Consider the following 15,856-nt stretch of genomic DNA (forward strand, 5'->3'; position numbering starts at 1 on the left):
CTGAACTTGCCTAAATATTAAGTTAAATATCCACTCTAATGTACATTTGCACATGTATACATACACATATTTTAATATTTTATAATTTTGGTCATATAAATCTAACTTCTCCCATCTCTTTTGAATGAGGCACTTTAGTCAAACATCTTTCAACATTATTTTTCAACACTAATGAACAAAAATTAACAAGTGTTTTTACAATGATATGGCACTGCAAATAAGAGAAAAATTAGCACTTATAATAGTCCATTTATAAAGCGCAATATTAACAATTAAATTTTACAAGTCCTGCCATCCCCACCATTAATCAGTTTTCTGTAAGTTACAAACTGCATTTCCTATATAGTAGTTTTATCTCACACCTCGATTTCTCTAGATGACTGTTATGGTTTTGATATTAGGTGTCCCTCAGAAGCTCATGTGAGACAATGCAAGAAAGCTTAGAGGTATAATGATTGGGTTATAAAATTCTTAATCTAATGTGTGTATTAATCCTCTAATACAGATTAACTTCACGGTGACTGTAAATTGTAGCTGGAGGACATGGTTCCAGGGGGCATGCTTATTTTTTTCCAGGGGGCATGCATATTTTGTCTGTGGTAAAGGCAGTTTCTCTCTCTCTGCTTCCAGGTGGCATGTCCCCAGCTGCTTTCCTCTGCCACATCTTTCTGCCATGATGTTTCGCTTCCCTCCAGCCCAGACCAACTGAGCTAGTCATCAATGGTCTGAAACCAAAATAAACTTTTCCTCCTCTGAAATAGTTCTTGTCAGGTCTTTTGGTAACAACAGTGAAAAAGCTGATTAAAACAATGACAAAGATCTTATAACAATGATGAGCAAGGGCATCTCTTTGAAATCCAAATCAAAGCAAGAAGAGTCCACAGCATATCCTTCAGCCCATATGCAGACAGCAAGCACTTGAGTATTTTCTCACCCTCTATTCAGTTTCCCGTCTCAAACAGTCTCAGGTTTTTAGATTTGCATACTGCAAGATAAGCAATGAAAAAGAGGGAAGTAAAAGAAAAGGAAAGAGGATGCAGTACCTGTAAAGAGCTTTTGTAATAGGTAACTCTTTGAGAAAGTGGACACTGCACAATACAGCCCAGTCCTCCACCCATAGTGCCTTTTCAGGACTGAGGTGGGCCCTCCCCAGGGTCTTAAGGGATCCTACAAGCTTCCAGTGACAGCCCTCTTAGGGGCTACCCAGCATCCAATGATGCAGTGGAGAGATACGGTGCCTGAACTCCTTGGCTCATCTGGGACAGCCCCAAGGAGCATTGCTGCTGAGTCTCCCTGAAGTCTTCTGAGTGTTCTGTTGTAACAGCATTACTACAGCTCAGCTTTGTCCCTCATCCACCTCCAGTGTCTCTCTCAACTTTCCAAAGGTTGTTCCAAATTAATTCTCCCCACTAAGCCACCTGTGTAAGAATCTCCCACAGAGTCAACTTTCTGGGGAGCCCAATCTAGAACAAAGAAAAATAAAATTTCAAAGCATTTATTGAATCCAATACTTAATTTTCATATGTAAATGTGAAAATTACACAGCATTTAAAAAAGACTGCTGTAAACCCTAAAAATTATAAATTTTATGAGAAGTATAATTGAAAACAGTAATAAAATAGTGGAGAACATTTATTTATTCTTTGCTTTAAAAAATTATTTTTCATTTTTATTATTTCCAGAACTGTTTTTAAACTTTGTAGATATGTTAATATTAATTAATTATCATCTTTTTTTGCTACATGTTTTCCAATGATTTAAATATTAAAGAGTTCTAATGCTGATATTTATAACCTGATTTTTAAGACTAGTTTACTTTTTCAATTGAAAAATTTGTTATTTGACAGGTAACTTGTGAATTAATGTAAGGAAATGACAGGGCTGGGTGTTGCAGAGTACTTGCCTACTAGCACATGTGAGGCACTGGGTTAGATCCTCAGCACCACATAAAAGTAAATAAGTACAATAAAGATAATGTATCCATCTACAACTAAAAATATATTTTAAAAAGAAATGACAATAACCTGCATATACAATAATTCAAAATATTTTCACTAAGTACCAAGTAGAACAGTTTCCAATCTTTTTACCAAAATCTCCTTTATCATTCAAAGACTGCCCCAAACTTAGATTTTTAATCAAGAAATTTAAAGCTGCCAATCAGAGCTTCCAATTAGCATAAGATGACCAGGTTAAATCCTTATAATGTGAATAAAAATAACTTGAAAGTTTTAACCTTTACTTTTTTGGGGGGTGGGGGTACCTGGAATTGAACCCAGGAGCACTTAACCACTAAGCCACATCCCCAGCCCTTTTTCTATACTTTTTAATTAGAGATAGGGTCTCACTGAGTTGCTTAAGGCTTTGCTAAATTGCTGAGGCTGGCTTTAAAATTGTGATCCTCCTGCCTCAGCCTCTGGAGCCACTGGGATTACAGGCATGCACCACTGCACCCCACTGTAACCTACATGCACCCCACTTTAACCTATAAGTTCTAACTGAGGGAATCAGCTGGTCTTAGGAAGGAAATTATAGGTTATAGGTCCACATGCCAAATATCATCCACAAAGCACTGGAACAAAATGAGTAAAAAGTATCATACTTGAAGTGAGAACAAAGTATCATATAAAATATATGGTCTTATATCTTCAAGGGAATAATTCCCAATTTCTATGGGCATACAATGTAGCAAGGGGTACAGAATTAGATAGGATTCACTAACCCATAAAGGAGAAAAAAGGAAGGACAATGGGAGGAATAAAAAGTCCTGTGCCCTGGGATAAAATGGGAAGGGTATTTGGAGCCTTCATGAATCAGATGGCATCCAGGCCAGACCAGGAACATGAGTGGATGTCTGCGCATGTTGGGGAAGAATCTTCAAGGCTGGAGAGAACAAAATGAACCAAGCCACTGACCCACAGACCTACTATTCAAAAGAAAGCAGAGTGTTTATACTGGGTAAAGGGATGCAGTCTAATAAGAGATGTATAAAACAGAGAAAGGAACACTTCCTTCAATGAAAGGGAAAGTACCTTCCCCAGTGGAGACACTCTGTGCACTCTGTGGAGGTCACATAGCTGAGGATCACTATGCAGGTCACCCGGAATCCCAAGGCTCTAGATACCTGGCATCAAATCCATGGGCAAGAATATTCCTTCATGTAAACTGTCTCTTCTCCAAAAATTAAAACAATAACACAAACAAACAAAACAAAACTCAAAAGTATAAGAATCAGAGTGAGCTTTGACCCCTGGTGCTTCACTGGTGTCCCAGCTGTCACACTAGGGAGACAGGGTCTGCTTTGTTATTCACACTGGTTCATTACTAAAAGGCATCCAGCAAATCATGTCCTAATACAGCTCCCCTCAAAAGCAGTAAACACCACACAAAACATAAATTTACTAAAATAAAAAGAAGCATCAAATTAAGGATCTACTATAACACTACGACACTAACTTAGCATATTTTAACCCTTTTGTGACCCATTTACAGAATATGTGCACTCTATAATGTGCACTCTATAATGCTCTGGAATCCTTACAAATATTACATTAGATTGCTGTTTTAGTCAGCTTTTCAACTGCTGTGATTAAATGATCCAACCAGAACAAGTGTAGAGGAGAAAAAGTTTATTTGAGGGCTCACAGTTTCAGAGGTTTTAGTCCATAGAAGGCTGGCTCCATTCCTTGGGGCTTAAGTTAAGACAACATCATGGTGGAAAAGTGTGACAGAGGGAAGTGGCTCACATGATGATTACAAAGTAAAAAAAGAATGACTCCACTGGCCAGATACAAATATATACTCCCAACCATGCCCCAATTCTCACCTCCTCCAGTCACACCCTAACATTTCAGTTACCATTCAATTAATCCCTAACAGGGGATTAATTTACTGATTGAGTTAAGACCCTTACAACCCAATCATTTCTCCTCTGAACTTTCTTGCATTGTCTTACACATGCGCTTTTGGGGGAACAACACATCTAAACCATAATAACTGTTCTTCTTGATACAAAGTCTTGAAACAGCAAATTTACATATTATTCTATCAAAAAAGGCCTACAATCAAACTCCTCCCCTGATTCTCAGACTACTTTGATATTTTTTCCCCTCTGAACATAACCAACTAAAAGCTGGAGACAAAAAGATTAAGACACATAATAATGGAAACTTTTTATGAAACAAGCAAGAAGCCTTAAGAAACTATGTTGGACTGGGGATGTGGCTCAAGCGGTAGCGCACTCGCCTGGCATGCGTGCTGCCCGGGTTCGATCCTCAGCACCACATACAAAAATGTTGTGTCCGCCGAAAAACTAAAAAATAAATATTAAAAAAAATTCTCTCTCTCTCTCTCTCTTAAAAAAAAAAAAAAAAAACTACGTCATCACACTAATACTCTAAACTTTGCTACAAACCCTCATTTGGTGTTACGGAGTGAACTGATCAATATAATCAATAAGTCATAGATATAGGTTACAGGTATAAGGCAAGATAGAATAGATAATCAATAAGTAACAGACATAAAGACTACAGGAATAAGGTAAGATAACATAGATAAGCAATAGTAAGACATAAATTCATCAGGAATAAGCCTAAGTAATAGTACAAAAATCATGTAACTATAAAACATAGGATTTATGTCAGAGGATAAGTCAGTGTGTCAGTATAGTTATAAATAAATAAAAGCAAGTAGGTTAATATAGATAAGGTTAGATTAACATAGCAACTTGATCTTATAGCCTTGCATAGGATAAAAGACATAGGGTTTATAGATATTAGTAAAATGACAGGTGAAAATGTGTGTGTGGGCCATAAGATAACTATAGTTTTAAGTAGGCATCAAATAAGTTAGTAGTACTGTGTAAAACAATTGCTCTAGTAGAGACTCATTAGTCACTTGCAATAATTCCCGCCTTACTGGGATTATGGGAATAGGGTCACTGTAGTCATTTGAGTAAAAAAAAAAGTGACTATAGAAATTCCATCTTAGTTTCTTTGTTACTGTTCCTATGAAGAGAGAACTGCATGAACCCATTTTTAGGAAATAGAAACTAAAGCTGTTTTCTTATTTAAAAATTTATTTTTCTGTACCTTGTACCCCACAAATTGTACCCTACTCAGGATGCAGTGGTGGTCTTGGTGAGCTACATCCTTGGTTTGAATGCCCTTGTGGGTCTACATGACTTTGAGATTGTCACCCCACCAACCCCTGTCCAAATTCAGGATGTGACTGTCTAGCACCTGCTTGAACCCGGGACTGTGGTCAACTGAACTGCAAAGCTAATGCTTTTTTTTTTAAGATTCTTTTTACCGCTTGCTTGCTGACTGGAAAATTCCAGTACTGCCTGGAGCCCAAAGGCCCACTTATTAATATTTTAATTTCTGCATTTGGCTAGCTTACATGATGATAAGCAAGCCACTGAGTTATGGTTTTTGTGTTTATATTCTCCTTAGATGGATCAGGAAGCTGCTTTCCTCTCACAGAGCTTGAGTCTCTACTGTGCATGACAGTCCCTGGTCAGGTAAATAAGGCTCTCTTTTGATTTGAAATTCGAACTTAGAGTGCTTTCTGGAGTGGCTCCCCATAATATTTGTTCACCAAGTTATAGGCGTTTTATAAAGTACTCAAGTAATTAACAGTTCATAAAAATAGGGGGAAATTTTTAGGTGGAAACAAAACTGACACCAACTCATTCTTCGGCAGTCTTCTAAAATGCCATGCCCACACAGAGGAACATTTGCTCACACAGAGAGATATCCGCACAGGGTGCCTTGGGTACCTGGAGCACAGAGATACTGCCAGACACCTGCTCTAGGTAGACCAAGGAGCCAAGAGGGGGCTTTTTGTGTCACACATAGATGTCCTCCAGCACCTGCTATAGTCCGTGCCTTAGCTCTGTGAAGGGCTTCTGCACTGTGTCTTTCAGCTGCATTTCATTCTTTAGTTTTGAGACATCCTCTGTGATTACTTGCTCTAGTTTCTAGAAAATAAAAAACCGCAATCTTTTATGTGGGGAAAAAACATCCTGTCTGTCTCACGATATCCAGAAATTTATGGATACACTAGACAATACCAGTTCAAGTTGCTTCCTGATGGTGCCACTGACATAATCCTGACTCACAAGAGAAATAAAGCAAGCCTTGAATGATGACTCCAACTCATCCACCAAGAATTGTTAGAGTTTTTCAGAGTGCCAGGCGCTGCTTGAAGAAGCCAGGTCTGGCCTAGGAGTCCCCAGGGGAGTGACCTGGTCCCCAGTGGGTACCCTGAGAACACATTGCCCAGCAGAGCCACCCTATCTGCAATCACTATTTGATCTTTAAAATCAAATTGGGCAAATAATTTTATGAAGTAAAGATTTTAACCACTATACACAGGTAGTTTTTCTTTCGTTTCTATTTGTTCTTTTGTCTTCAGATCACTGGTGCATTTTCAAAGAACAGTATATTAAAATTCAGCCTCTTCTTATTCCAGCACAATATGTGCTGGCTTTCTACCTAAGGATTTTCATAAAATGCACATGGTTGATTTTCACTTTTCTCACATTGGCTGAGACTTTCAAAAATGCTGTGCATCTTGACAAATATAATTGAAAACAAGCCAAGACCTGCATCTGGTTTAAAACAATTGACAGGCAACATGTAATCTTAAATTAACCTCAAAAAAACTTTGATATTTCAAATTTAATGTTACATCAAAAATATTCATTAAACTCCAAAGCCTTTCTTTATGCTTATTTTATGTGCCAATGCATTTATTTTATTTTTTTTCAATGCATTTATTTTAATTTGTAAAAGAATTTCTGAAGGGTTGGATGCATTTGGAAGAAACTTGATATATCAGTATAGAGGTGTCTTCTACTTAGAGTAACTTATTAGGAGCATTAGGAGAAGTAATAGAAACATTTCTTTATTGCTTATTTTTAGTTATACAGATAGTAGAATTAATTTTGATATAAATATACAAGCATGGAATATATCTTATTCTAATTAGTTCCCCATTTTTATGGATGTACATGATGCTGGGATTGACTATGGTTATTAATGTAAAGACAAAGGAAAAATATTTTGGATTATTTCCACTGTCTGTCCTTTTCTTATCCCTATCCCCTTTCCTTCATTCTCCTTTGTATAATCAACTGAATTTCTATTTTTCCCCTCTCCCCTTATTTGAGTTAGCTTCCACATATCAGAGAAAACATCTCTTGGAACAGGCTTATTTCACGTAGCATGATAGTTTCCAGATCTATCCACTTCCTTGCTGATGTCATAAAGTCATTCTTCTTTATGGATGAGTAATACTCCATTGTATATATACTAATGGAGTATATATATGCCTAGGTTGGTTCCACAGCTTAACTATTGTGAATTAACCTGCTATAAACATTGATGTATCTGCGTCACTGTAGTATGATGATTTAACTGGGGTCAAATGGTGGTTCCATTCCAAGTTTTTTGAGTAATCTCCATACTACTTTCCAGAGTGGTTGCACCAATTTGCAGTGCCACCAGCAAGCAATTTATGAGTATATTGTTTCCCCCATCCTTGCCAACTTTTATTGTTATTTGTAATCTTGATGACTGACATTTTGACTTGAGTGAGATTATGTCAGTAATTTTAATATGTATTTATCTAATTGCTAGAGATATTGGACAGTTTTTCATATATTTGTTAGCCATTTGGACCTCTTTTGAGAAGTGTCAGTTCAGTTCATTTGCCCATTTATTTATTAGGTTATTCGTGTGGTTTCTTGTTTGTTTTTGGAGCTAAGTTTTTTGAATTATTTATATATCCTGGAGATTAACTCTAAGATGCAAGTAGCAAAGATTTTCTCCCATTCTGTAGGTTCTCTCCTCATATTCTTGATTGTTTCTTTTGCTGTGAAGAAGCTTTTTAATAAATTCCATCCCATTTGTTGATTCTTGATTTTACTTCTTGTACTTTTAGGAATCTTGTTGAGGAAGTCACTTCCTAAGATGACATGATGGAGAATTTTTCTTTTTCTACTTTTTCTTCTAAAAGGCACAAGGTCTCTGGTATAATGCCTAGGTCCTTGATCCACTTTGAGTTTTGTATATGGTGAGAGATAGGGACCTAATTTCATTTTGTTACATATGGATTTCCAGTTTTCCCAACACCATTTGTTGAAGAGGCTATCTTTTCTCCAGTTTATGTTTATGGAGCCCTTGTGTAGTATGAGATAACTGTATTTATGTGGGTTTGTCTCTGTATCTTCTATTCTGTACCATTGGTGTTTATATCTCTTTTGGTGCCAATACCATGTCATTTTTGTTACTGTAGCTCTGAAGTATAATTTAAGGTCTGATATTGTGGTGCCTCCTGCCTTACTTTTCTTACTGAGGATTGTTTTGGCTATTCTGGGACTCTTATTTTTTTCAGATGAATTTCATGACTGCTTTTTCTATTTTTATGAAGAACATCTTTAGAATTTTGATGGGAACTTCATAGGCAATGGCAATATTAAGTCAAATATTTTTGCATAATCACTAACATTATTCAGCATTAAAAGAGAATAAAATCATGGCTTTTGCAGGTAAATGGATGAAGCTGCAGAATATGATGCTAAGTGAAATTAGCCAATATCCCAAAACCAAATGCTGAATGATTCCTCTGATTTAAGGATGCTGATCCATAATATGCTCTGGGGGTGGGGGAGGAGATGGATGGGAGGATTAAATAAACTCTAAATAGGGAAAAGGGGAAAAGGGAAGGGAGGGAGCATGGGGGTAAGAAAGATGGTGGAATGTGATGGTCATCATTATCCCTAAGTACATGTAAGAAGACAAGAAGAATGTGACTCTACTTTGTGTACAACAAGAGATATGAAAAATTGTGCTTTATATGTGTAATATGAATTGTAATGTATTATGTTGACATATATAACAAATCAAAATTATAAAAAAGAATCACTAGTATTTCTTTTCTGCTTATTTCCCTTTTATATAGATCATAGACCTCAAACTATTCCAAAATAAAATGTGGTATATTTTTCTTTTAGGAATAAAATTAAACCACGTCCAATAATTACAATAAACATTTCTTAATGTAGAATTTTAAAGAAGAAGAAGGTCAAGCCACTAGGTACATGGCTCACTAGTCACAACAGAGAGAGAAGTAGAAAAGGAAGGGAAATTGAGATTCAAAGCCAGCAAAAGCCAGGAATGTTCCATTTCTTCATGCAGAAGGTTTCTCCCAAGCCCATACAAAAGGTAAAATGGTGGAGGTTTCTTCATTAGGCACCTCATTTGAGATTAAAGGTGTAAATAGGGAAGTGGATGCTTACTGTACAAATAATAAAATGTATCTTTCACTATTGAGGAACGTCATCATGATTAAGTTCCTGTGAGGAACACAAGAGGACCTGATACTTTATGCCACTGTACCAGAAAGAGGTCAGCAGAGTGAGACTTTGTTACAGAGTGGTCCCCTCATGTTTCACACATGGTGGGTTTGGCACCTTTGAACATAATTTAGTATTCCCAACTCTGTGGTAAAAAATCTGTTAATTAATAGTACAAAGATCCTGTAGCAGGGAATTTTTAACTTTTAGTCACCCCCAATAGCAGGCACCAAAAATACAATATGCTATGGAGAAACAGCTATTTGAAGAACACTTCACACACACACACACATCCTTAGGCTGAGAAAAAGATAATTAAATAAGAGTTCTAATGTGAGAAATAAAAAATACTGCTATTTGTTATGGTTTTGATATGAGGTGGCCCCAAACACTCATCTGTGAGACAATATAAGAATGTTCTAAGTGAAATGATAGAGAGTTACAACCTAATTAATGGATTCATCCACTAATATGGACCAACTAGGTGGTAACTGTAGGCAGGTAGGATGTTGGTTAGAGGAAGTAGGTCACCGGGGGCATGACTTTGGGGTTTATATTTTGTCCCTAGTAAGTACAGCTCTCTGTTTCCTGACTACTGTGAGCTGCTTTCCTCTGTCATGGCTTTCTACTATGAGGTTCTGCCTCAACTTGGGTCCAGAGGTATGGAGTCAGTTGACCATGACTGAACCTCCGAAACCAGGAGCCAGAATAAAACTTTTTCCTCCTTTAAGTTATTCTGGCAAGGTCTTTTAGTCACAGCAACACAAAGTTGACTAAAACACTGTTGAGTAGGTGAATCTCTCTCACAAGAAGAAAGCTGCATACTGAGACATCCAGACCAAAATATAGCAGATAACATAGCAAATAGTTCCATGCCACCAGAAGGTCTTGGTTTATGTTGCTGTCCTTTCATAATTACTCATATCATCCCTCTCATTCTCTAAAGTGTCCTGGTTTGGACAATAAATTTATTGTCACCCTAACTATAATAGCAAGGCACACATATATGCTTTTAGGGTGAAGTACTATCACAAAATTTGGTTGACTATAGCTATAACATAATTGGGAATAAGGGGTTAAGCTTACATTAGGAAATAAAGGGGAAGAGAACTGGTTGTATAGTGTCTCAGATCACAGGATATTGATTTCTTTGAAGAATCAATGTCATTAACTGACTTCCACTTAGTGGACCCAGGAACACTTTATTAGCCCAGTTGTTGTGACAGTGTGTGAACTGGGTGAAGTAAATTTCCTTATTCAGTGTCAAACATATTCTGGCACCAATGGACACTAATTAAAAAGAGAATTAAATGAACAGAAACACTGACACCAACTACTCTTGTGATTGCCTAAAATAACCCTAATTCTGGGGTTGTCAGGGTGGAGTTCCTCTCAAGATGAAGCTGAGTGGCCCCAGAACAAACCTGGAACACCCATGCATTAAAGTTCTGAGTATAATATATCTACTAAAAGCCAGAACTCCATATCTATTCATCCTACATTTTCTCTACTGGGTTTCCTGGGAGTACAAATAATAGATACCTTTTTAATCTAAAAAAAATGAGCAAACTGATATGTTTGAGTATTTATTTGCATGTGTGTTTTTACCTGATGAAAGCAGTACTTCAGTTTGCTAAATATTATATATTTTTTCTTCAGGGGAAAAAAAAGATACATTTACATTGGCATAATATCTATAGAGGACTAAGTCTGAATTAGTGTCTAAAATTGTACTGTGGGAATTAGCTGGTTATTTACAGCCATGCATATGGAGGTCACTCTATATTTATACATTTCTTAGGAATAAAGTGCTGGGATCGCAAATTCTGAAAATATTTTTGCAACTAAGTGCCAATTTGCAATTATAACAGAAAAACTGTTAAGTCATAATGAAGAAAAGTTATCAAGCTCCCCTCCCTGTTAGGATGTTTATAATCTGTAATTTCGCTCATCTTAGGGAAATAGATTCTCATTGGAAACTATATTAGCAAGAAATTTTTTGTGTCTAACAATAAAATTTTATGAAAATGCACAAGAAAGGCCTGTTTTAACTCCAGATCTCTAGGGTCCTGTCGAATATATTGGAGGAACCAAAAGCTAGGTCTGTGTGCATAACTTATGTGAGTTCTAATGAATGCAACTTAACAACCAGTACATGTCACTTAAACTGCAGTATGTCACTTCTGCTTCACTGAACTAACTCTACAATTGAGCACCATAATATGGTACATAAAGAAAATTTTTAAAATCACTGGTAAGATGATTCTTAGCAACTGTACAAGAATTATTAATAATTTTTTTAAAAAATAGTAAATATGGAAACAATCAAAACATGTATCAATAGTAAAAAGAGACAGTGGAATAGATAAGTAAACTATGATAAAATATTCATTGAAAACCATGCAGCAGTAAAAATTAATTAAGTTTGCCAATTCACATATACATGGCTGGATCTCAGAAAGTAATGAAGAAGAATAAAAGGAAGTCATGGAAGAATGCACAGTCTTACCCTATGTATTAAGTTAAAAGTGGACCAGCACAAAATAAAATACTACTTAAAATTACTTACATAGATGATAAACCTACGAAGTGCAAGATAATAACTCCCTGGGAGATGAGTTTGAAGGAAGTAAGAGAAGCTTCAAAAATACTATAATGTTGCATTCTATAGCCTTTTAAGAAATATTAGTAATGCTGTATAAATGTGTGAATGTGGTCTATTTCCCAGTAACAATTCATATCACATCAGTGTGTAAATATTTATGGAAAGTACTTATGCTCATGGCTCTGTGCATTGCATATTCTGAATATGTGTTAAAATATGAAAGATGATTCTGTGATCTGAAAGCATTTTTCTCCAGTGTACTTTATTTTGTATCATTAAACAATACAGCCAGGATTTTGTTTCCTATCCCTTTTAGTGCTTCAGAATCTTTTACCCTTTGAATTATAGTTCTTGTATAAATTCTCATTTTGGTATTGAAGGAATTTGTTTCTCTGCAGAGCTATAAAATCTTTCATAAATAGCAAACATCTTGTAAAACCCTCTCAGGATCAGAAATGTACCATATTTAGCAAACAAGAAAAGTACACAGTCCAATGTTTAAGGGTGTTGACACTATTTTACCTCTTGCAGTCATGGTTGCTCTAGGAAACTTGAAAGATTAAACAATTGGATTCATGGTTTGTGTTTCCATTGTCAATTCTTAGAGAGGGTTTTATATTTTCTTTTTGGGCTGGAAAGCTATCTCCATCATGATTCCAATCTTATTTTAGAAAGGAACAACTATAAAATGCAAAACAGGAATAATATCAAGAAAGGCATTAAGCCAAGGTTAGACATAACTCTTACTATTGACAGGTCCAAGCATCTAGTGGCAAAAATTTTTCACTTGACTACCCCAGGGATAGAGATTCATTACCCTCAGAGGCACTATCTTGCTGGCTGAAGGGATCCTGGATGAACTAAATCGAAGACCCATCCAGCAAGCAAATGCTCCATTTACTGGAGCCCAGAGGATATGGCCTGGTGTTGTCTTGGTAAAATGCATTGCTAAACAAGAGTAGAAAAATTAATAGACAATATCTTGCTCTATTGTACATAATAGTGCCCTTCCATATAGATGGCTTCTTAAACTCTAAAGTACTGAAGACCACCTGGGATCTTGGTCACATGCAGATCATGATGCAGAAGGTGAGGCGCAATGAGTCAGCATTTCCAGCAAGCTTTCAGGTGTTGCTGAAGAAACATTCCAGGGAGAGGAGGAGCCAGCAGTCATAATAAAGCAACTATGCAGTAATAATGTTGACAAATGAAATCAAAACGAAAGGTTGTAACAGCCTTTGGGGATTAGGGAAATTCCTTGTGATAAGGGTTAGAAATAGACAACAAGGATGCTCCACATTGTCTTCACATTAAAATCACCTGAAGGGCATTTAAAAAACCTGTGGCTCAGGACACAAGATTAGTTAACTCAGCACCAGCATGTTTTTTTAGTTGTTGATGGACCTATTATTTTATTTATTTGTATGTGGTGCTGAGAATGGAACCCAGTGCCTCACACATGCTAGGCAAGTGCTCTACCACTGTGGCATGACCCCAGCCCTGCACCAGCATTTTTGAAGCTTTCCAGTAGATTGCCACGTGCAGCTGTAGTTGAGAACAACTCCCAAGAGGAAGCTCTATTTAAAATCAATCACATTAGTGCACATTTAAATAAGATCAATGAGTAGACTTGCATTTTAGGCTACAATTTATTGTCTTTGTCCATCAAAATTCCCAACTGACTATCACTGAAAGAGAAAAATCATTCTAAAATATCAGTTTTCATTTAGCAATACCAGTCACCTTGGAATGTGGAAGACACAAAGAAGGTTTGATTAATATATCCTGTGCCTTTTACTTACCCCCAAAATAATAGGTATTAGCAGAATGACTCTGCCCACGCAGGGAATGGGCAGCAGAGGATACATCATTGTCCACCTTCAGGCTCAAATGATTCCCATTAGCAGATAAGGACACAGAATGCCACTGACCATCATTTAATCCATCACCTGGAGGTAAACAAAGTGGGTTATAAGGGACCCCAGTACAGGACCAGTGCCTGAAAACAGCAGATGCAGACAATGGCAAGTCTGCTTGTCAAAGACCACCACATCCCACCTCAAGTGCCCTGGGTTGTTTTTCTGTGTGAGATCTCAAAGGGAGACAGGGAAAGGCTGAGGAATGATTTGAGCTTTGGTAGGAGATCCTGAGAAGGTGATTAGGTGAGCCTGTAGCCTGCTCAAGAGGAAGGGATTGTCCATGTCAGCTTGGACAGCGGCTTGTTGAGTTGGGTTAGGGATTCGAGGGAGACTTTGTCTCTGGTTGGCCGGTTATGGACTGGTTTGTCTGGTTCTTATTATGTTCTAACAAAAATTATTCTGTTCATTTGGGAATATTATGGTTTATATACCCATTGCCAGCACTGTTTTTCACTTTCTCATCACTCTTTAAGTCAGATAAGTATGGGGGAAGGGGGAGAAAAAGAAATCAGAATAAAAGGGATAAACACACAGAGCAGACAGTCCTGCATTCTACACCAGGAGACAGGAGTACTTTCTTCTATCTAGGGCTTTTGTGGAATACATTTTCCACAACTGACCTTGAACTATCCTGTGATGAGAAAACATTTCCAATGACAGAACACAGGGCATATTTTAGTCTCATCTAGTTAAATAATATCTTTAGCTATTGAGAAGTACAGATATTATCCAAGATTTCAAATTAAAAATGTTTCTTACATGCATGTATTGTTAATTTTTATAATCTTAGTAGACAATTTAAACAAAATGATATGCTCAGGTATAATAAACAAATCAAACATTCACAAAAATACTAATTTAGGCACTAATTATGCACAGATATTCATAAAAATAAAATGTAAAGCTAAAAAAGCATTACATTAAAATGTATGTGGTATATGTGGATGTGTTTAAGTTTTATATAAACATGCAAAAAAAGTTGGCAGATATATTCTTTTTTTGTTGTTACCAGAGATTGAACCTGGGGGCACTGAACCACAGAGCAACATCCCCAGCCCTTTTTTAAAAATATTTTATTTTGAGACAGATTCTTGTTAAGTTGCTTACAGCCTTGATAAGTTACCGAGGATGGCTTTGAAATTGCAATCCTCCTTCCTCAGCCTCCCAAGCTTCTGGGATTACAGGCCTGGGCTACCACATCTGGCAGCTGGCAGAAGTATTCTTAAAAATTACATATTTGGATGAGAAAACTATGTTTTCATTTTATGTCATTTTTACATTTTCTCTTTTCCAAATTTGCTACAGTATATTCACCTATAACTATAGTTTTATTTTTTAAATACAAATATTAGTTCTTGCTCAAGCAGTCTCTTGCATCCTAAAATGAACTATCTAATCTTCTTTAAGATGATGGAACAGAGGGTGGTGGAGTCATGGACTGGCAACCAACTGAGCATGATGGAATTATCTCCTGCTGGCTCCATTACAAGGCTTTATGACGAAAATTCACACTGGCATGTGGGAGATGAATCAGTGAACAGCAAGCATCCCAGGACATTGCCCAGTGCAATTTTTATTAGCTTCCACTAGAGTATTTTGTGGCAGCAATCAACCCATGTGTCAGTGACTAACAAACTAAGGTTCATCTGTCTGTGGTTCCAAGCAGCAGATCTTCATCCATTCTGTGGCACATGATCTTTTCACCTAAGACCAAGTATGAATGCATGGCCTGCAGTTCTTCATGGCTTAGAGAAGAAAATACTTGGCAGAGTTTTGCTATGGCTCTTAAAGCTCCTACTGCAATGTGTCAATGTCACTTCCACTTAGAATCCATTTACCAAAATGTGTCACTTGACCAAGTCTGACATTAATGGACAAGAGGTTACTTCAGGGGGCAGATGCACACTTCCCTGAAGGGAAGAGTGATTAATTGAGATCTTTAGGAATTGTCTTGTAGAAATAAGAAGATCC

At 36.8% G+C, this 15,856-nt stretch overlaps 1 protein-coding gene across 6 annotated transcripts in view; it reads right to left on the reverse strand.

The window, feature by feature from the left end:
* Window positions 1–15,856, reverse strand: part of LOC107159601 (contactin-associated protein-like 3) — a 235,193-nt gene that overhangs the window by 82,426 nt on the left and 136,911 nt on the right. For all 6 annotated transcript variants that reach the window (XM_048796272.1, XM_048796267.1, XM_048796268.1 and 3 more), the window contains one exon: window positions 13,769–13,915. In XM_048796272.1, coding sequence (XP_048652229.1) covers window positions 13,769–13,915 — 147 coding nt within the window. The remainder of the gene's footprint in view (window positions 1–13,768; window positions 13,916–15,856) is intronic.

This window comes from Marmota marmota, unplaced genomic scaffold (genome assembly GCF_001458135.2).
Source record: "Marmota marmota marmota unplaced genomic scaffold, marMar, whole genome shotgun sequence".
NCBI lineage: Eukaryota > Metazoa > Chordata > Mammalia > Rodentia > Sciuridae > Marmota > Marmota marmota.